The sequence below is a fragment of the Sinohyriopsis cumingii genome, chromosome 4 (genome assembly GCF_028554795.1).
Source record: "Sinohyriopsis cumingii isolate HCF-2022 chromosome 4, ASM2855479v2, whole genome shotgun sequence".
In the NCBI taxonomy this organism is placed as follows: domain Eukaryota; kingdom Metazoa; phylum Mollusca; class Bivalvia; order Unionida; family Unionidae; genus Sinohyriopsis; species Sinohyriopsis cumingii.
The window spans coordinates 7,881,502-7,898,432 of record NC_142964.1 but is presented as its reverse complement, the minus strand read 5'-3'; the positions used below and the strand labels follow the sequence as shown (position 1 = coordinate 7,898,432).

The following is a 16,931-nucleotide window of genomic DNA, read 5'->3' as shown; positions in this document are numbered from 1 at the left end:
TTAATGCTAGATCCGCTGGTTAAAGTTTAGAAGTTTTTATTTTTTAAAATGTTTTATCAAAGGAAATTTAAGTAAACATAATATCCGGAAATGTTCGCAAGATTGTTTCAGGATTTAGTTTGTGGGAGTAGCATTTCGAGAGAAACAAGAGCACCACGTACTTAATTTGTTTAGGAATGGCATCTTTAAAGATGTGGAATCATTGTCTTGCTATTAAAGGCTATATTTAGTTGCAAAAGAAATGTGAAAAAGTACTTTTAGTTACACAATAAAGAAGCCCAAATCAACGGTTTGAGCAAGGGGGTAACTGAGAATCAGCTAAATTATCCTCCATCTTAACACCGACAAAATCCTTAGAAACAAATCCAAGGAAAATAGCGATCCTCCCCATGTATGTACCTATTTAAAGAAAAGGGGATTAAATCACACTTGAACAAAATGCATAATATTAAAACCTTACACATTCATGGTTTTACCAAACTTAATATTAACATCGTATAGAACGAATGTAAAAATGAATGAAAGAGAGAAAAACAGCAAAGCATTAAATGACATGAAATAATTAAGACATTGTATTGGATGGATCATATTTTAAACAGATTCATCGCATTCACGTACAAAAGTGACCTGACAAGGTGTCTGAAGCCGAAAGCTGCTTCGCATTGCTTTCAATAAGGCGCATTTTTCAACATATTGCGGAAAAGAAAACTGTTCAGTATTAAATATGGTAATATAACAGCTCAGTATGCATATATAGTTTCAACGGATCGGAAAAAAGAGTATTTTTTCACGAGCTAAATGCGGACGTTCAACATATATCGAATAACGCAAGGAAAAGGAACAGATGTTTAACATTTTGGAATCGAAATACAACTAAACGTTAAATTTCGCTTGCCTAGCGAATAAGGTCTCGTGCACCAAAGGACATTCTCTTCAACCTTAATCGACCCTTTTCGGTAATGAGAGCATGGCCAAGCGGTTTAGGATGTGGGTGTATGGGAGCTTTGCGATAGATGCTGTCAATCGCGATAATAGCCAGATTGTACTTGGAACGAATTATACTTCTCTAACCGCCTTCTTTATAGTCTCTTAAGGAAGACTTTGTTTAGGACGAAACTTAGGGAAACTTTGCTGATTTCCCAGTACAGCTTTCCACATTGAGATGTAGGCCTATATCTGTACTTGTGTATTTCCTTCTTCTCTATCTTTAGTGCTGTCTTTCTTTCTACTTCTTTTTATTGTGTATGCAATTGTTTATCCAATAAACAGATTAAATCATGTCTTTCAGGTGTTTGATGGCTCTGACATTGACTGGTTGAGGACGAGACTTTCGGAAAACTATTTGTATTCCTTCAGTTTCATGCATCAGTCGGATACCCCTCGGAAGGATAGAAATGAACCTCCGTGCAAAAGCCCAGAATTTTCCGAATTCGTTGCATGTGCATCGACTAACTGTTTGCAGTTTGACACAAGCGTTGAAGAGGGGAAATTTGCTTTCCTCGGATGCCTTCAACAGCATTGTGCAAGGCATGTGTTTAGCCTGCCACAAGAGTGCTTGACGTGTTTATTACTCCGAAAAGATATGAATGAGGCACGTGAAGTGTAAGTATTAACGAGGTACGCGGTGTGTAAGTAAATATTTGGTATCATTATTTTTTTTTGCTTGCACATTAATTTGATGTTTCAGATCAATTCTGCGTTCAGCACATAACTGTTGCGATTTTTTTATTGCTCTTTGTCCAATTTGACGTTATATATGTGTGTGTGTGTGTGTGTGTGTGTGATTTGGATTTGTAATGTAGCTTTAAGAATATTTCAGTCATATCGCTACGATGTCTGGAGTGTGGTAGATTATAGTAATGTCTAGCACTGAGGCATCATTTATCAGACATGTCGCAAGATGTCCCACCCAGACACATTATCCGGACATCAGGCGGATAAGTCCTAACACTACCCTCTTAATGCTGAGCGCCATGCGAGGTTGCTGTTAGAACAATTTTTATAAGTCTCTGGTACGAATCGGCCGGGGATCGAACTCTCGACCTCCCGCATCTGAGGCGGACGCTCTAACCACTAGGACACCGGAGCGGTTTGACATTACGTAATCACGCTCTCAGATGTTGAGTTACATAAGGAAACTTTGTAAGTCAGGGAATTACGTTGGTTGCTTGCTTGCATACTTTGATGTCATTGTAACACATTATTTGCTATATCATGCCGTGGAAATGAGAACTAAATGCCTTTTGCAAAAATACACCAACGCATCAAAAAGGTCAAGAGGATGTGACTACATTCTAAATATTGCAGGTTTTGACTTTAATATACTGTTTTCAGTACCTGAGAACAGCAGTAAATAATGTTGCCCTTTCTTGCAACATGTACATTCTCCATCATTCTATTATGAAGAATTTCTTGCCCATTTGGAGTTTCTTTCATTGCAAACAGTTGCAAACGCCAAAAGATGGGTATGAGACGCTTTTTGATGATATGCACGAGGATCGTTCTTATTCTGTTTGAAGAATGTTCATAAGAACTTTGATTTAGTTTTCTTATACTTCAAAGTAGAAAAACATTGCTTGGAGTAATAATATATATGTTTCTTGTAGGTCGTCTAAAAACGCCATAGTAACTTATATATACTTTTCTTTAATTTCACTGTAACGTAGCATTATTTTCTTTCTAAAGATAAGCGGAAGGATTTCGTTTCCATTAATTTTAGACGATTGTATAAGTTTTCAAATTAAATTTTTGGATATACTCTAAAATTAAGAAGAAAAGAAACGAAATCTCAACGCTACCCTAACTTCAATCATTATTTTCAATATACAGTGACAAGCAAACACCCGGTTATTTTACAATACATTTTCCTGTAACTCGGATGCCCTGCAACACTGTAAGTGATGATTTAACGCAAAACGTGACCGGGATACCTAAAGCCGTTTCAATTGCAAATAATAATATTTGTACTGAACCAAATTATTGCATATGAAAATCAAACTGAGAAAATACTTAATATATAGTTCCCATAGTGTCGCGTACATCAATACTCGATCTTCTGAACTCGGAAACACGAGGTATTGTTTTCAGCCTGATTTTGGAATGTCGAAACCTATACTTGTATCATGTCGTCTGCAATGCTTCTTTACTCGTTACACAATTAACCTGTCAGGGTTAATTGAAGTAGTTAACATTATGCCCACAAGACTTTGTGAGAAGTCGTGCCAGAGTTCAGTTCAAAACCAATCTGCAATATCGTTCTATTTAGTTGTATTATTGGATCACATTCTGCCGTGAGTCACACACACACACACACACACACACAAACTCACACAGTACAGCAATTAAACTGGATATGTACAATCAGATTTCTGTAAAGGTCTCTAGTTCGTTCCTCGCAGAATCACCAATGATACCCATGCATGTTTATCGTTGAATTTGCGTGTCATCGTCTCGAAACATAGCAACAATTACTGAATTCGTTTAGTGCGTTAAGGATTTAACATAATCCTTAAAGACGTACAGCGCAACAACATTCATTCGATACATGATGATAAAGACTGTTCTCTGTACATGTCATACACCATGTTCGTCCTAAGTTCTGGAAGAGTCCATTTTGTTTACTGCAAAGAATTCAAATAGAAACAATTACAATATGGCCGAAAAGAAAAGCTACTCACGCCTGAAATAAATAAATCGACTCATCCACATGTCATGGTGGCATTAAATGTTTTTGAGCAAACAGACCAGCTTGTTTTAGCATGTATTTAATAAGATGTTGCGCTCTATGTCGATACGAAAGCTGTTGGAATACTTCTTGCGCGAAACGAAGCAGTCATTTTAAACTACATTTAATAACGCGAACGGAAACAATTCAATGAGCAACAAACACGAATATGTTGTGTGATGTGATTTCCATTCCTGCATCTAGAGCAGGGGTTTAGTGCTGTGCAAACGGCGTTCCCTTACCTTTTCTCGCGTTCCCTTACTGTTTGCGCTCTCTAGTATACTCCTACATCTAAGTAACATACTATAGCACATCAACAATGATCTAGAGCATTTCTGAGTGCCGATTAAAGCAGCTTGGAATTGCGTTCTAGTCAATAGGCAGTGGCAGATCCAGATACTATACAAGTAAATGTACACATTTAACTCGATATCCTATTTGCTTCTTTCATCAGGTGTCATTTAAATTCTACGATGATGATAAACGTGCCGGGTCTCTTGTTATTCAGCAAGCATCAAATGCTAAACCCTAGGGCAGTGGAGTATTTTCCGGATGTTAAGGAGATAGCAAAACGAGGCTATCTTCAAGCATATGTAAGTGATTTTCAAATGAATGACATATCCATATGAATATTTCATATTCACTTTCTTTGATATTTCTTGTATTGAGACCGCAATCTTTATATTTATTTCAGATCAATCCAAATTTTATTTGAACAGATGATATAATATTGACCATATGTCCTTGAAAATGTAGTCATGTTTTTCTGGCTACTTATTTGTTTATTTTTTATTTGTTTATTTATTACACTTTGGTGCGTTTGGGATTATCTGCTTTATCATTTGCTTCAAAAGATCATAATAATTATGCTGAAATCAGATGCAACTATCATGTGTAAATTTTCGTTTCACTCCATTGAATAATAATGCTATAAAGGTATTAAGTTTACTGTAGCTCTCTTTCTTATGTTCATCAATCGTATTAGTGTGTTGGTACATGGATAGCGTAGCATGAAATGTATAAAATATTTTACGGAATATTTGAGCTTTTTTCAGATCACGACACAGTTGTGTGCACACATCTATCAACACCTTTCTTCGGAGACCTCTATCCCGAAGGTAAATAACAAAATAATAATTTTGTACAAACGTTTCAAATCATACCCCAGACTGACTTATACCTCCTCCAGATATATATAAGGTTTATCGAATTTGTCGGGGTTGGAGAGGGAGATACATTTTCATCTGTATAATTATATCTAAAATATATTCTCATTTTAGAAGACAATTTAATATCTTAAGATACAATATATATGATCTGTTCATGTTCAAACTGGGTTTAGAATCTCGATTCAGTCTTGAGGATGGAGCGAATGGGAATGCGGTCCCTAGATCAAAACTCGAAACCATTTAAATCCCCACCCTACAACTATACTTAACTCATTTACTCTTTATTATTCCACATATAAACATACACGAGTGTGCATGTATGTGTACTCGCTCACTTACTTGACTAGACAGATAAATCCTTAGATATTGCCACAGGCGGTCATGGGTCTATATGGAGGAGGATGTACGCCATAATTATAAGCATGTGCTTTTTATTAATATGCAATTTATATTCTTTTCTTCTATTGTGTATTTTCTATGTGTGAAAGATATACATTCTGGGTTGCATCTTTGTAGCTGCCAATAATTATTTCTAAGTTCGATATGGGTGACGTTGGAATATTGCAATTTCATCTCACCATTTTCTGTGTGAGTGATCATATGTGCATATTTTTAATATTACAGATCAATACATTATTCATTGTATCTTTCCATCTCTCAATATCTTCATCGCATGTTGACAATTCGTTTCATGCCATATGTTAATTACCATAACGGTAATGTACATAACATCATTTAATTTGAAAGTTACAAGTAAGAAGTAATCATAATCCAAAACATGTCCTGGCTAACTTGCCCTGCCTCGCAAGAAATTGTTTGTATGTCTGTTTGTTTGTTTTTAAATCATCATTCATTGCTCTAGCAGTGACTGAGTAATTTTATGTGTATTTTTATTACACACGTTAAGATTCTTTATATTGTCTTTCTAACTCTGTATATAGTGAGGACGACGGGCGTTGAATGCCACTGTTTACTGTTACTGTTCCTTTTTCTACCCACGTGCACAGACTGTAACTACCGTATATATTACTTTAATTAAATCAACAAATTTTGGCTTTTTATGGTTTGAAGCATTACATTTAAACCGCAATTATTATAGAAAAAAATTGTGTTTCAGTTCGACATTTTTTGACAAGTCGGTATAGTATCTGCAACATCGCTACCGGCTCATACCACCCAGCCTGCCCGTCCACCTCCTCCACCCGTCCCCATCTCTCTCTCTCTCTCTCTCTCTCTCTCTCTCTCTCTCTCGCACTTAGCTCACAATTAACGTTCTTCATCAACACACCCATTGTGAAGTCAACATGAAATATTCTTAACAATTCAATAATGTTTCTTAATTTCAATTTGTAACATCACTGTCTTGGTAAAAATAAAAGTTTTAAAAACATACAATTCAACGACTGATAATATTCCGCATCATTATTGTATTAATTACTGCGTAAGAATGTATAACTGTGAACACAGAATGACAAATAAATGAACATATACATTGATTAAACATTCACGTGCCAGAAACATTTTCCAGATGCTTCATCATAAAAACATCACATAATGCTCCCTTATGAAGTCATTAACGTAATCAGCTACTAGTGAGTTTGACGCATTCTTTGGTTTAAAATGGACAGTTTGTATTGGTAAATGAAGTTAAATGTCTATCATAGATCCCTGATAAATAAACACATACACACACACATACGTGTGTGTGTGTGTGTGTGTGTGTGTGTGTGTGTGTGTGTGTGTGTTTGCCACAGTATGTACATATGAGTGTTAGAGAGTGAGAGATAGAGAGAGGGGAGGGGGTTAAAAACTTGGATGACTGGGTGAGAGTATTGAACTTTTGAGAAAGTCTTCTTTATTTTAAAATCGCCAGTCAACTAATCTGAGATAAGAGTGCCAATTTAAAATAAGTGTGATAGAACAACAACAACAACATAAACAACAACAACAACAATGATAATAATAATAATAATAATAATAATAATAATAATAATAAACATGAATTAGGAAAACGGAGATGACGCTGGAACTACTAACGAAAAGTGAAGGTGATGAATTGTTACTCCACATGTAAAGAGAGCATTCATTTATGTACACACATAACCACACACACACGAACAACAATAGTATCAACAAAAGAAACAGTACTCTAGGACAAAGAAGCGTTTATATTGTCTTTATTACTATTTGATTTATTTTGTTGACGACCGATCCGGTTTTCAAGTGGTTAGATCGTCCGTCTAGGATGTGGGAGGTAGCGGGTTCGAACCCGAGTTTTACCAAATACTTATAAAAATGGTACTTGCAGATGCCTCATTAGGGGCTCAGCATTAAGATGCTAGTGCTAGGACTGGTCGGCCTGGTGTCAGGATAATGTGACTGAGTAGGACATCATGCTACATGTCTGCGGAATGATGCACCAGTGCAAGACATCACTAGAAACTGCCACACTGCAGACATCGTAGCGATATGACTGAAGATCGTTAAAGCTACGTAAAAAATGCAAATTACACACACACACACGCGGACGCGCGCGTTACTGACTAAGCAATGCAGGCCGCATCCGTTTATCAGTCCACATTGAGTAGAAAGTGCAATATACCGGATCCACTGTCATTCTATTCGTTAATATAATGGTGCCCTCAGTTGGAACAATAATTTATTGAAATTTGCATAATGCTAACAGAAATTTTGCATCTGTCGCTGTGCTACAGTGGAATATCCGAGAAATTAAACATTTTACCAGTACGATACTTAATAGTTTGCTATCAAATGAAATCTGCAAATTGTAAAGTGGAAATTCAGAGTTAGGAAGACACAATTAAGATCTTAACGTGTGTAACAAAGCTTTACATAGAATCACTCTCATGGAATCATAAGACATGACATTGCAGCTCAATTATATCAAACTTAACAAATTCGGTAATAAATGAGGGCAGTGGTAAAAGTACAACTAGGAATGTATATCCCATGCACCTAGAAAAGACAAACAAAGACCAAGACAAAATACATTGAATAGTAATAGAAAATATATCGTGACGATTCAATGGTCACAAAGTAAGTAACAGAAAGAAGCAAAACCATAAAGTTTTGTACCACTTAACAATTATCAAAGTTATAAGTGAAAATGTGAGAGGAACTTGCAGTAGTATAATGTGAATCCAGACTAATCCTGAGAAAGTTCTATTAAAGTCCTAAGTAAATGAAAAGTTCTGTATAGATTGTTAAACCGGAAATGAAATTTTCCGCCAAAAAGCGTGACGTTATTAAGATTTCGTCGCCCAGAACTCCTTCTAATAATTCACAACAGTTTCCAGAATAATAGTATAGTCCAAATAATGAACACTTTCTATTTCTACTGAACAGTCCAAACAAATGTTTTTCCTCTCGAATAATATCTAAGTAAACATTAAAAAAGGCCTGCAGACCTAGAACAGGAACACAAGAAATGAGGATGACTCCAAAAATCGAAAATAATCTGATTGCTCAGTTCTCTCCTTATATCTAGCTTTTATTGCCACTAAATTTCACAATATACCCCACTTGATAGATCTTACTACTCATTTTATCTAGAACTTGCCTATTCATGTGACTCAGCCCGACCAATGGGAAGTTACTGAATTTCGCTCTAAACAAACTTGGGTCGTAGGCCAATCTAACTAAAGATATTCCGTACAATTTACAACCATGCATAAAAATTACAAATATTAAATAAAATCTTGTACAAGGATTTAAGCAAAGCTGTAGATATACATAATAATATACATACAGTTATGGCGGTGATGCTCCTCCATAGGTGTATACCTACCACGACGCCCACCCTCCATCCCAATGGGCACATATTTAATGGGGTGGGATAAAAAAAGTGAAGCGTATGGATCTGTTTAATAAACACTCTATATATTTTTACCGTCAGCTATAAAGGTTCTAACAGCTTATGCTGCATACAACGGAGGACTTTTATACTGCATTAGATGGTCACTGAAGTGGATACAATCTTCAATAAATAATACCCCCATTTAGACGACTGCTGACCCTTGCATTTGTTGGAACCGAGGATTGAATCTAGGACCTCAAAGGAGTAAAGTGGGTGTATATCTACTGTATTATACAGGCCTTAGATCATCACATAATTTATAGACCTTTCTTGCTGATAATATAAAATATATTTAAATGCTTTATACATTACATCGTAGCGACAGTATATTGAACCAAATGAGGTTACGTCTTCAGATCGTGTACAAATTGTACCTAGTGTTCTGAGTCAAGTGTAGGCACAAAAATGGTGACATGACGATTAGCGACAGCGAGCTATCGAAGTTGTTTTAGTTCTTATTTTTATATTTTTTAGCATTCCACAAATATGGTAACTATACAGCTCAGAACCGGGCAGAGGTTGACAAACTTCTTGCAGCTATCAAAGGTAAAACGCCACTGGTGCTAGCGGGAGACTTCAACACAGGCCCCGAACTACCTGAAAGCAACGTGTGTGCTGAACTTCCAGGTAATCTCAAATAACTGGGTAACTTATAAAACGAGACCGTTGTAAATTCATCCTTGCGGTTCGCAATGACACAGCACAGCATTAATAGATATATATATATATATATATATATATATATATATATATATATATATATATATATATATATATATATATATATATATATATATATATATATATATATTGAGAGAGAGAGAGAGATTATGTAGGTATGTATGTGCGGGTGTGGGTGGGTGTTTGTAGACAGTCTTTTCTGAATAAACCATATTTTGAACGTAATTGTTAAATCAAGTTTAAACTTGACCGTGAACATTCCGAGATTTTGTAATATAATTCATTTTGACTTTTCCAGACTCCTATAAAGCCTTAACCAGCACTAAAGTCAGACTGTCTCACACTGTCATTAATAAGTATACCTTTTGTAACGGCAACACATGGCTTCAACAGAACTGCGACTGGACTATTGACCACATCTTTCTACGGGGTCACACCCTTATGTGTATTACGGTAGGGAAGAATTATCATGTTTATAGTTGGTTTTATTAACATAATCCATACTAATAGCAAGTGGGAGTGAAAATTGGTTTTCCGATTTCTTGAATGCATATAAACAATTGTCAGCCCGAAACCTTTGAACACAGAGAAAGGACACACAACACATCTAGTGTCTTCAAATACACAGCAAGACCATATTCCTGCAGAGTGTTGCTTGTTTTAGAGCAGATACTAGTTTTTAGATTAATGCATATTTGTTTTATAGTTTTACAACTTTTTGCTCAATATATACACGTTTGCTTCTTAAGTCGAATGTGGAGACTAATAGTTCAGGACTCTATTCGACATGAATTATGAAAAATGAAAAGCATCGACTGTATAGAACGTGTATTAATGAAAATGAAGAAACACAGTTGTTTAGTTATCATTGATACCACAAGATGTTTTGCTTCTGTGAAAATGGACATACTGAATTAGTAAAAGTATTGTCTGAACAAGATCTTAGTGTCCATATAAATGCAAAGAATGATTAGCATCAGCATAGCATGTTCAAATGGTCATTTAGATTGGGTATATTTACTAATAGGTATTAACAGTATGGATCTAATATATAGAAAAGGTCATCCATTGCAAGAGGTCATACAAATGTTACACATACACGGTATATTATCTAATGAAAGACTGGATGATAGTTGTATGATATATTTATAAGAAGAATGCAAACATTTCTGTTTTCTTGAATGATTAATATAATGGATGGTTATTTCAAAAGAAACCATTGCCCGATGTGTAAACGCTCAGTACAATTTAATACATGCATACAACTTTAAGCTTGAGTTTCATAACCATTTAGCTCCATGTAGCTTTCTTTCCTTACTGGTTAATGTATTTGTGTGGGAAAATATTAACGAGGTTATTTTCTACTGCAAGGGCATGGGTTTACAGTATTATTCCGAAAAAACGAGTTCATATTTTCCCGTACAAATACAATAACGTTTAATCATATACTCATTCCGTTTTCTTACCTAAGGGTTAATAATAAAGGAATACACTATAAGAAACAAAGTAATTGAATTCATGCTGATTTTTAAAATAAATGCACAATCGTGGATTCATCAATACACTGTACTGTAGCAATATTAACGCGCACATAGCACTGTCCAGCGACCTTTGAACTTCGTCGAGCGATCAACAATACTTTATTTTTGAAAGTCTTATTTTGGTCTACTTAAAATTGGAATGAAGTCATAATTTTACTAAATCCGCATTTACTGTTTATGATTTTCTGTAACCACTATATAAACTTGTTACAAGATCATGTGGCTGGTTAACATATTTTATGTTGGTCAACATTTCTATGGCATTACATTACATTAGATTGCAAAATTAATATGCGGATTTGAGCTTTCCAAGAATAGACAAAAATTCACAGTGCGTTTTGTTTATTCTGATAAATATCCACGCCATATACTTGTACTAACGGTTGAATTAAACGTTTGTTAAAACTTTGATGCATAAAGCAATGCCAGTGAATGCATCAATATTTGTCAATTGCGATCCAACCACAGACGTGTTATGCTAACCTAGAGACAACATGATTTTCCTCATATCATCATTATCTTCAAATATTTAAGGTTTCAATTGGCATATCTTGATTGTCTCGTGTACTTCCAAATAAAACTGTTTCACCAATGAAAATATAGTCATCTTTAAACAGGATGATTTTCTCAATAATTTGTTGAAGGGTTAAAGCCATTGATGTGCTGTGTAAAGATAAGCACCGCCTAGGTTGGCCATACTATATAACGATAACTGGCTTCCTGCAGGAACAGATACAAGGAACTGTGGCACATTTATTTTGGTTGTTAGCGTATTTTCATGTGAACGATAGTTTTGAAACTTTAATATTTTGTTATTTCACCGTTCAAAGTCCAATAACATATTTTGTTTTCTTGATATCACGGATACTAATATATGCATAGATAATCACTACACCTTCCTCTGTTAAGACAAACAAGTTTTTAAAAAATGTTATTGGACGATGTGTTTATATTTCCTGGCTCTTCTTCCCCATCACCAGTGTCGGTGTTTCGAATTACATTGTATTGTGGTGTGGTATTTAAATAATAAATTAATAATAGTTTCTACCATAATATAAAAATATATTTGGGCTTTTGTTACCCACATAAAATTTATTAAGACAATCTTTCCTCACCAACTGGGTTACTGACATTCATCATGAGATTATGATCAATGTTTAAATCTCCTTTTATAATATTGCTACTCTTGTTCAAATAATTGATATCCACCAATATTTGTTGTGGTAAGATTTGTCTTTATTTGCAAATAACTTGATGTTCTATTTATGCCCATATTTAATTTGCCTGTTAGTATATGGCCAGTTTCTTAACGTAATTGTCAAGACTTACCTGATAATTTTGTCTGGAACATGTACCTAGACTAGCGTTACAGTTGCCAACATTCCAGACTATATTACTGGATTTTAACTACTTCGTAAAACCCTATATTACTATAATTCTTTAAAGCAAAATGTGAAAATAGTTGTTGTCTTTTCTCAACAACAGAACCGTTCCTGTTTAACAGATGGATAAAGTGATTGAAACATGGACGTCTGAGTTACCAAATTTAAGCATAACGATTTTCCATTGGCTGTAATATAATCACATCCACGAATTCGTGCGTTGTAGGTGTGTAATTTTTAAATTAAGTCACCTATTAATGTGTCAACATAAGTTCTAAAACAAGCCATTAGCTGATTATACACGTGCAGGATTAATATAATCTATACTGGGGTTTAGCCTTGTGGAGAGACTATGTATCCCTAGGGTTTAGCCTTGTGGAGAGACTATGTATCCCTGGGGTTTAGCCTTGTGTGGAGACTTTGTATCCCTAGGGTTTAGCCTTGTGGGGCGACTATGTATCCCAGGGGTTTAGCCTTGTGTGGAGACTATGTATCCCTAGGGTTTAGCCTTGTGGAGAGACTATGTATCCCTGGGGTTTAGCCTTATGGAGGTACTATGTATCCCTGGGGTTTACCCTTGTGTGGAGACTATGTATCCCTAGGGTTTAGCCTTGTTGGGTGACTATGTATCCCTGGGGTTTAGCCTCGTTGGGAGACGATGTATCCCTGCGAAAAACTTAATACAAACACTGAGATTATTTTTCTAACCCAATTGTTTCCAATTAAATTAAAGTAACCCTGGTTCTTTGCAATATAGTTAGTAGAATCGACACATGTAGTATTAATTAGCTACTATTATTGCCTCTCACTTTGTATAAAGCTCATTAGATCTTATACTCTTTTAAGAAAATCTGAATAATTATCTAAGTAGAATCTAGATATATATGCCTCTCTTAGAAAAAGTCAAGAATTTTTTTAATAATTGTTATGTGTTGGAAGTATTTGCACATTGACTAGCTTGGAGCAACGTGCTGTTATTGTTCATATAAATACCGCCCACTAATACAAACATGTCAATAAGGGCAATGAGGTGATCCTTCAACCCTAAGTACACACGTGAAAATAGAAACCACACAAACATTTGAAATTATTACTGTATTATCACATTTAATCCACTGATGTCATATGAAAATAACAGTAAGCAAATTAAATCTTTTATATAGTTAACTTTTAACTTGCATCAGTTCTAATTTTGGAAAATGTTCTTTGGTAGGCAATGGTACGATACTGTACTGTAGGTCTACTGGGTACACTTCTAACGATGTGCGTAGTAACTGAGGAGATTTCTAGTTCATGACTTTGTTGCAACTTTATATTTTCTGTCCTGGAAATATGGCAAGTGTTGCTATCACTAGTGCAATGACACAATGCATGGATTAGCATGTGGACTGCTGAATGAACCACTCTGTTTGGTAAGACAAGGTTTTAATTTACAGTCACATTATATTTTGATTCAGCTGGGGTAGATTGTTGGTTGGTGTTTGACAAAGCAGAAACCAGTTTAATATTTTTATTTCTGCTTTCATCATTCAAAAATAAAATTCCCATACAGATTCAAATAACATTTTCATTTTCACCTTTTGCTTGCCTCTATCAGTGCCATTTAAATACTGTTGTGTTTTTAATTACACTTATCCAACATTCGTCATAAAACATCCAAAATAATATTGTGTTGTTTGCTGAAAAGTACATGATATTTCTTAATGGCCATTTAGATCTTTCAAGAACCAGAGCTGGACTTCATTATTAATTTGGCACATTTTCATGCTAGATTTTTTTTTCAAAAAAGTTTCTGAAATTTACTCTTCTGGTCTACTAATTTACAAAATGTATGTAATATTATGGTTTAGTATACTTAAAATGTATTTATTAAATGTGTAATTTCTTCACCATTAAATCTTTTATTTTGTCCTCAACTGGGTTAGCCATCCTAAGAACTATTTTAAACATTCCTCTGTCCAGTTTGACGAGTATAATTTTTTCAAACGTTCATTCTTTTCTGTGACATTCTTACCATATCACGTAATTGTAATTTTTGCTTTTCATCTTTCAAAAATAGAATCCACATATAGATTCAAATATTTTAATTTTCTCGTTTTGCTTGCCTCTATCGGTGCCATAAAGATTCATATATTTTTATTCCTTTTGCTTGCCTCTATTGGTACCATTTTACTATTGCTGTACTTATAATATTTATCCAACATTTGTTTTAAAGCGTCAAAAATATTTATTGTGTTGTTTGCTGTAAAGTACATTATAGTTGTTAATGTTCAAATAAATCTTTCAACAATGAGACCTTCACCATCATCATAAATCTGGCCCATTTCAAGACAGTTTTCATTCAAGCAAAGATTGTTTTTAATGTTTCGAAAATTTACTCTTCTGGTATAATAATATATTTTGTCATTTCTCAAGTTCTTTTTTCTTCAAAAGTATTTATTATACTAGTGTCCATAAAAGTATGGATTAGTATACTCCAAAGATATTTACTGAATGTCTCCATATTAGTATGGATTAGTATACTCCAAAGATATTTACTGACTATATATATATATATATATATATATATATATATATATATATATATATATATATATATATATATATATATCTACAGTATAAATATATAAACCTTCCTGACTTTTATTTCCTGCTGTTGCACGTCCTAAGGAATGTAATACTTTAACCAATTCCTAATAAGACATCCAATAGACTGTCAACTTCAGCAAGTCAAAAACCTAACAATCCATCAGTTTTATTTTGTTTTAAATGTGCATATGAAAATTTTAGATTAAACATTTTGGGATCTTGCCTTCATTATACATTGTATTCATGTTTTTGTCAACTTCTTACACTTGTAAAAGACACAATTGCAGACAACACATTTCCAAATATACTATGATAATAATTTTCCGTATCTTGTGTTTTTTGAATTGTCACATGACTTTTCTGATATGTTGTTCTCCCTAGCACAAATATAAATTTGATATTAAATTCAGCGAAGTTTGTTGTTGTCTTTGTAGGGTTTAACGCCATTTTTCAGCACAAGATAGGCTATATATGGCAGCCAGCATAAATGGTGGAGGAAGAACCCGGGGAAAACCCCGGAAAGAACCACCGACCCATGAGAAACTACTAGCAACCTTGATCTGTAACGGTGAGCACTTTAGACCGCTCAGCCACTCAGGGCCACCAAATTCAGCAAAGAAACAGTAGGGCTTTTAGGAGTGAAATCATATACTGCATCTGAACTTGTAACCAAGCTAAAATAAATTAGTAACGAGTCTACTTCTTTAATTCTGACTCAGTGATGGCCCTCATTTTCCATTTCTATTGCTCTCGAGTCAATACGTAAGATGTCTCTAATAGAGTTCATAATTGTAGAATCAATTAAGTGTCATTATTATTCTGCAGCTTAATGTATTCGGTGCAATTGCAACTTTCCAGGTTTTGTTTATTATTATTATAAAATGAAATATTTGAAAACATTCATCTCAGATCTTTCTTCGATTACACTTTCAGAGAATATTAGATGATCCCTATGTTCAGAAAAGACATCACATATCTGACCACTATGGAGTGATGGCCACATTCCAGCCACGATAAAGAATCGCATAACACGGCAAGAAAGTCAAGGTAGATGATGAAATGACCCAAGTCATGAGACCAACAGCTAGGCTCTTTCTCCACCAATCATGAAACAAACTGTAAATTTAACATAATTATGAATTTTACCACTGACAATAAAGGTGATTAAATGACAAATATCCAGAGACCAACATCAGTGTAAAGATGTACATGCTGTAACAGAATACAACAAAACTCATTAAAAGATAAATTGTAAAATCATATCGTGTAAGGTTTGATAATATGCATTATCCTGGATTTATTAATATTATATTCATATTTCTGATATTAAAAGAAATTCATGGAATCACTCTGAATTGGTTTTATGTTGACATTACTAACAAAAACAAAAACCACAGTTCAGTTCATGTCTTAATCTTTATTGCTTAAGGAAAAGAAACCATTTAATCATGAAAAATTACAAATAGCCTTGATTTAATAAAAGCTGTCAAGATGCCAACATTTTTGCCTTGGCAAAACTGTTATACATTTTTATGACAAATTACATATTTTATGTTATTAAATTCTGGGAGATTATAGTTGCATGCAGTAGTATATTTTAAAAGCAGTTTGCTTTGTGCACAAAAAAAGTATTTCCATATGAATACAATAAACTGATTAAAAACAAAAAGCAAAGAGTCTAATGCAAAGTAAATAGGTAACAATTTGTCGTAATGATGAGGAGAAAAGAAAGATGCAGATAATTTGTGAGAACAAAATAAAGTGTGTGATTATTGGTTGGTCAAAATAAGAATTAATGGTTTTGGAAATGGATGAATATGGATTGGTGATTCTGTACTAGGAATGAAATATTAAAATCTACTAATGTGATACATTATCAGATAGGACTTGTGAGAAGAGAACACTGCACAATTAACATAAATAAGCAATGATGAACATGCACGTCACAAGATGAAGCCGTGATGGCAC

General features: G+C 34.3%; 1 protein-coding gene across 5 annotated transcripts in view; it reads left to right on the top strand.

The window, feature by feature from the left end:
- The window catches only part of LOC149800582 (uncharacterized), a 77,784-nt gene extending 61,478 nt beyond the window's left edge, over positions 1–16,306 (top strand). For 4 of the 5 annotated variants that reach the window (XM_089954537.1, XM_089954538.1, XM_089954536.1 and 1 more), the window contains 5 exons: positions 1,289–1,602; positions 4,179–4,317; positions 4,780–4,842; positions 9,245–9,397; positions 9,750–9,884. In XM_089954537.1, coding sequence (XP_089810663.1) covers positions 1,289–1,602; positions 4,179–4,317; positions 4,780–4,842; positions 9,245–9,337 — 609 coding nt within the window. In that variant the 3' untranslated portion in view covers positions 9,338–9,397; positions 9,750–9,884. Of the gene's footprint in view, positions 1–1,288; positions 1,603–4,178; positions 4,318–4,779; positions 4,843–9,244; positions 9,398–9,749; positions 9,885–15,896 lie in introns of those variants that run through there. The other variant, XM_089954539.1, reaches the window with a different exon arrangement.
- Positions 16,307–16,931: the final 625 nt, after the last annotated feature.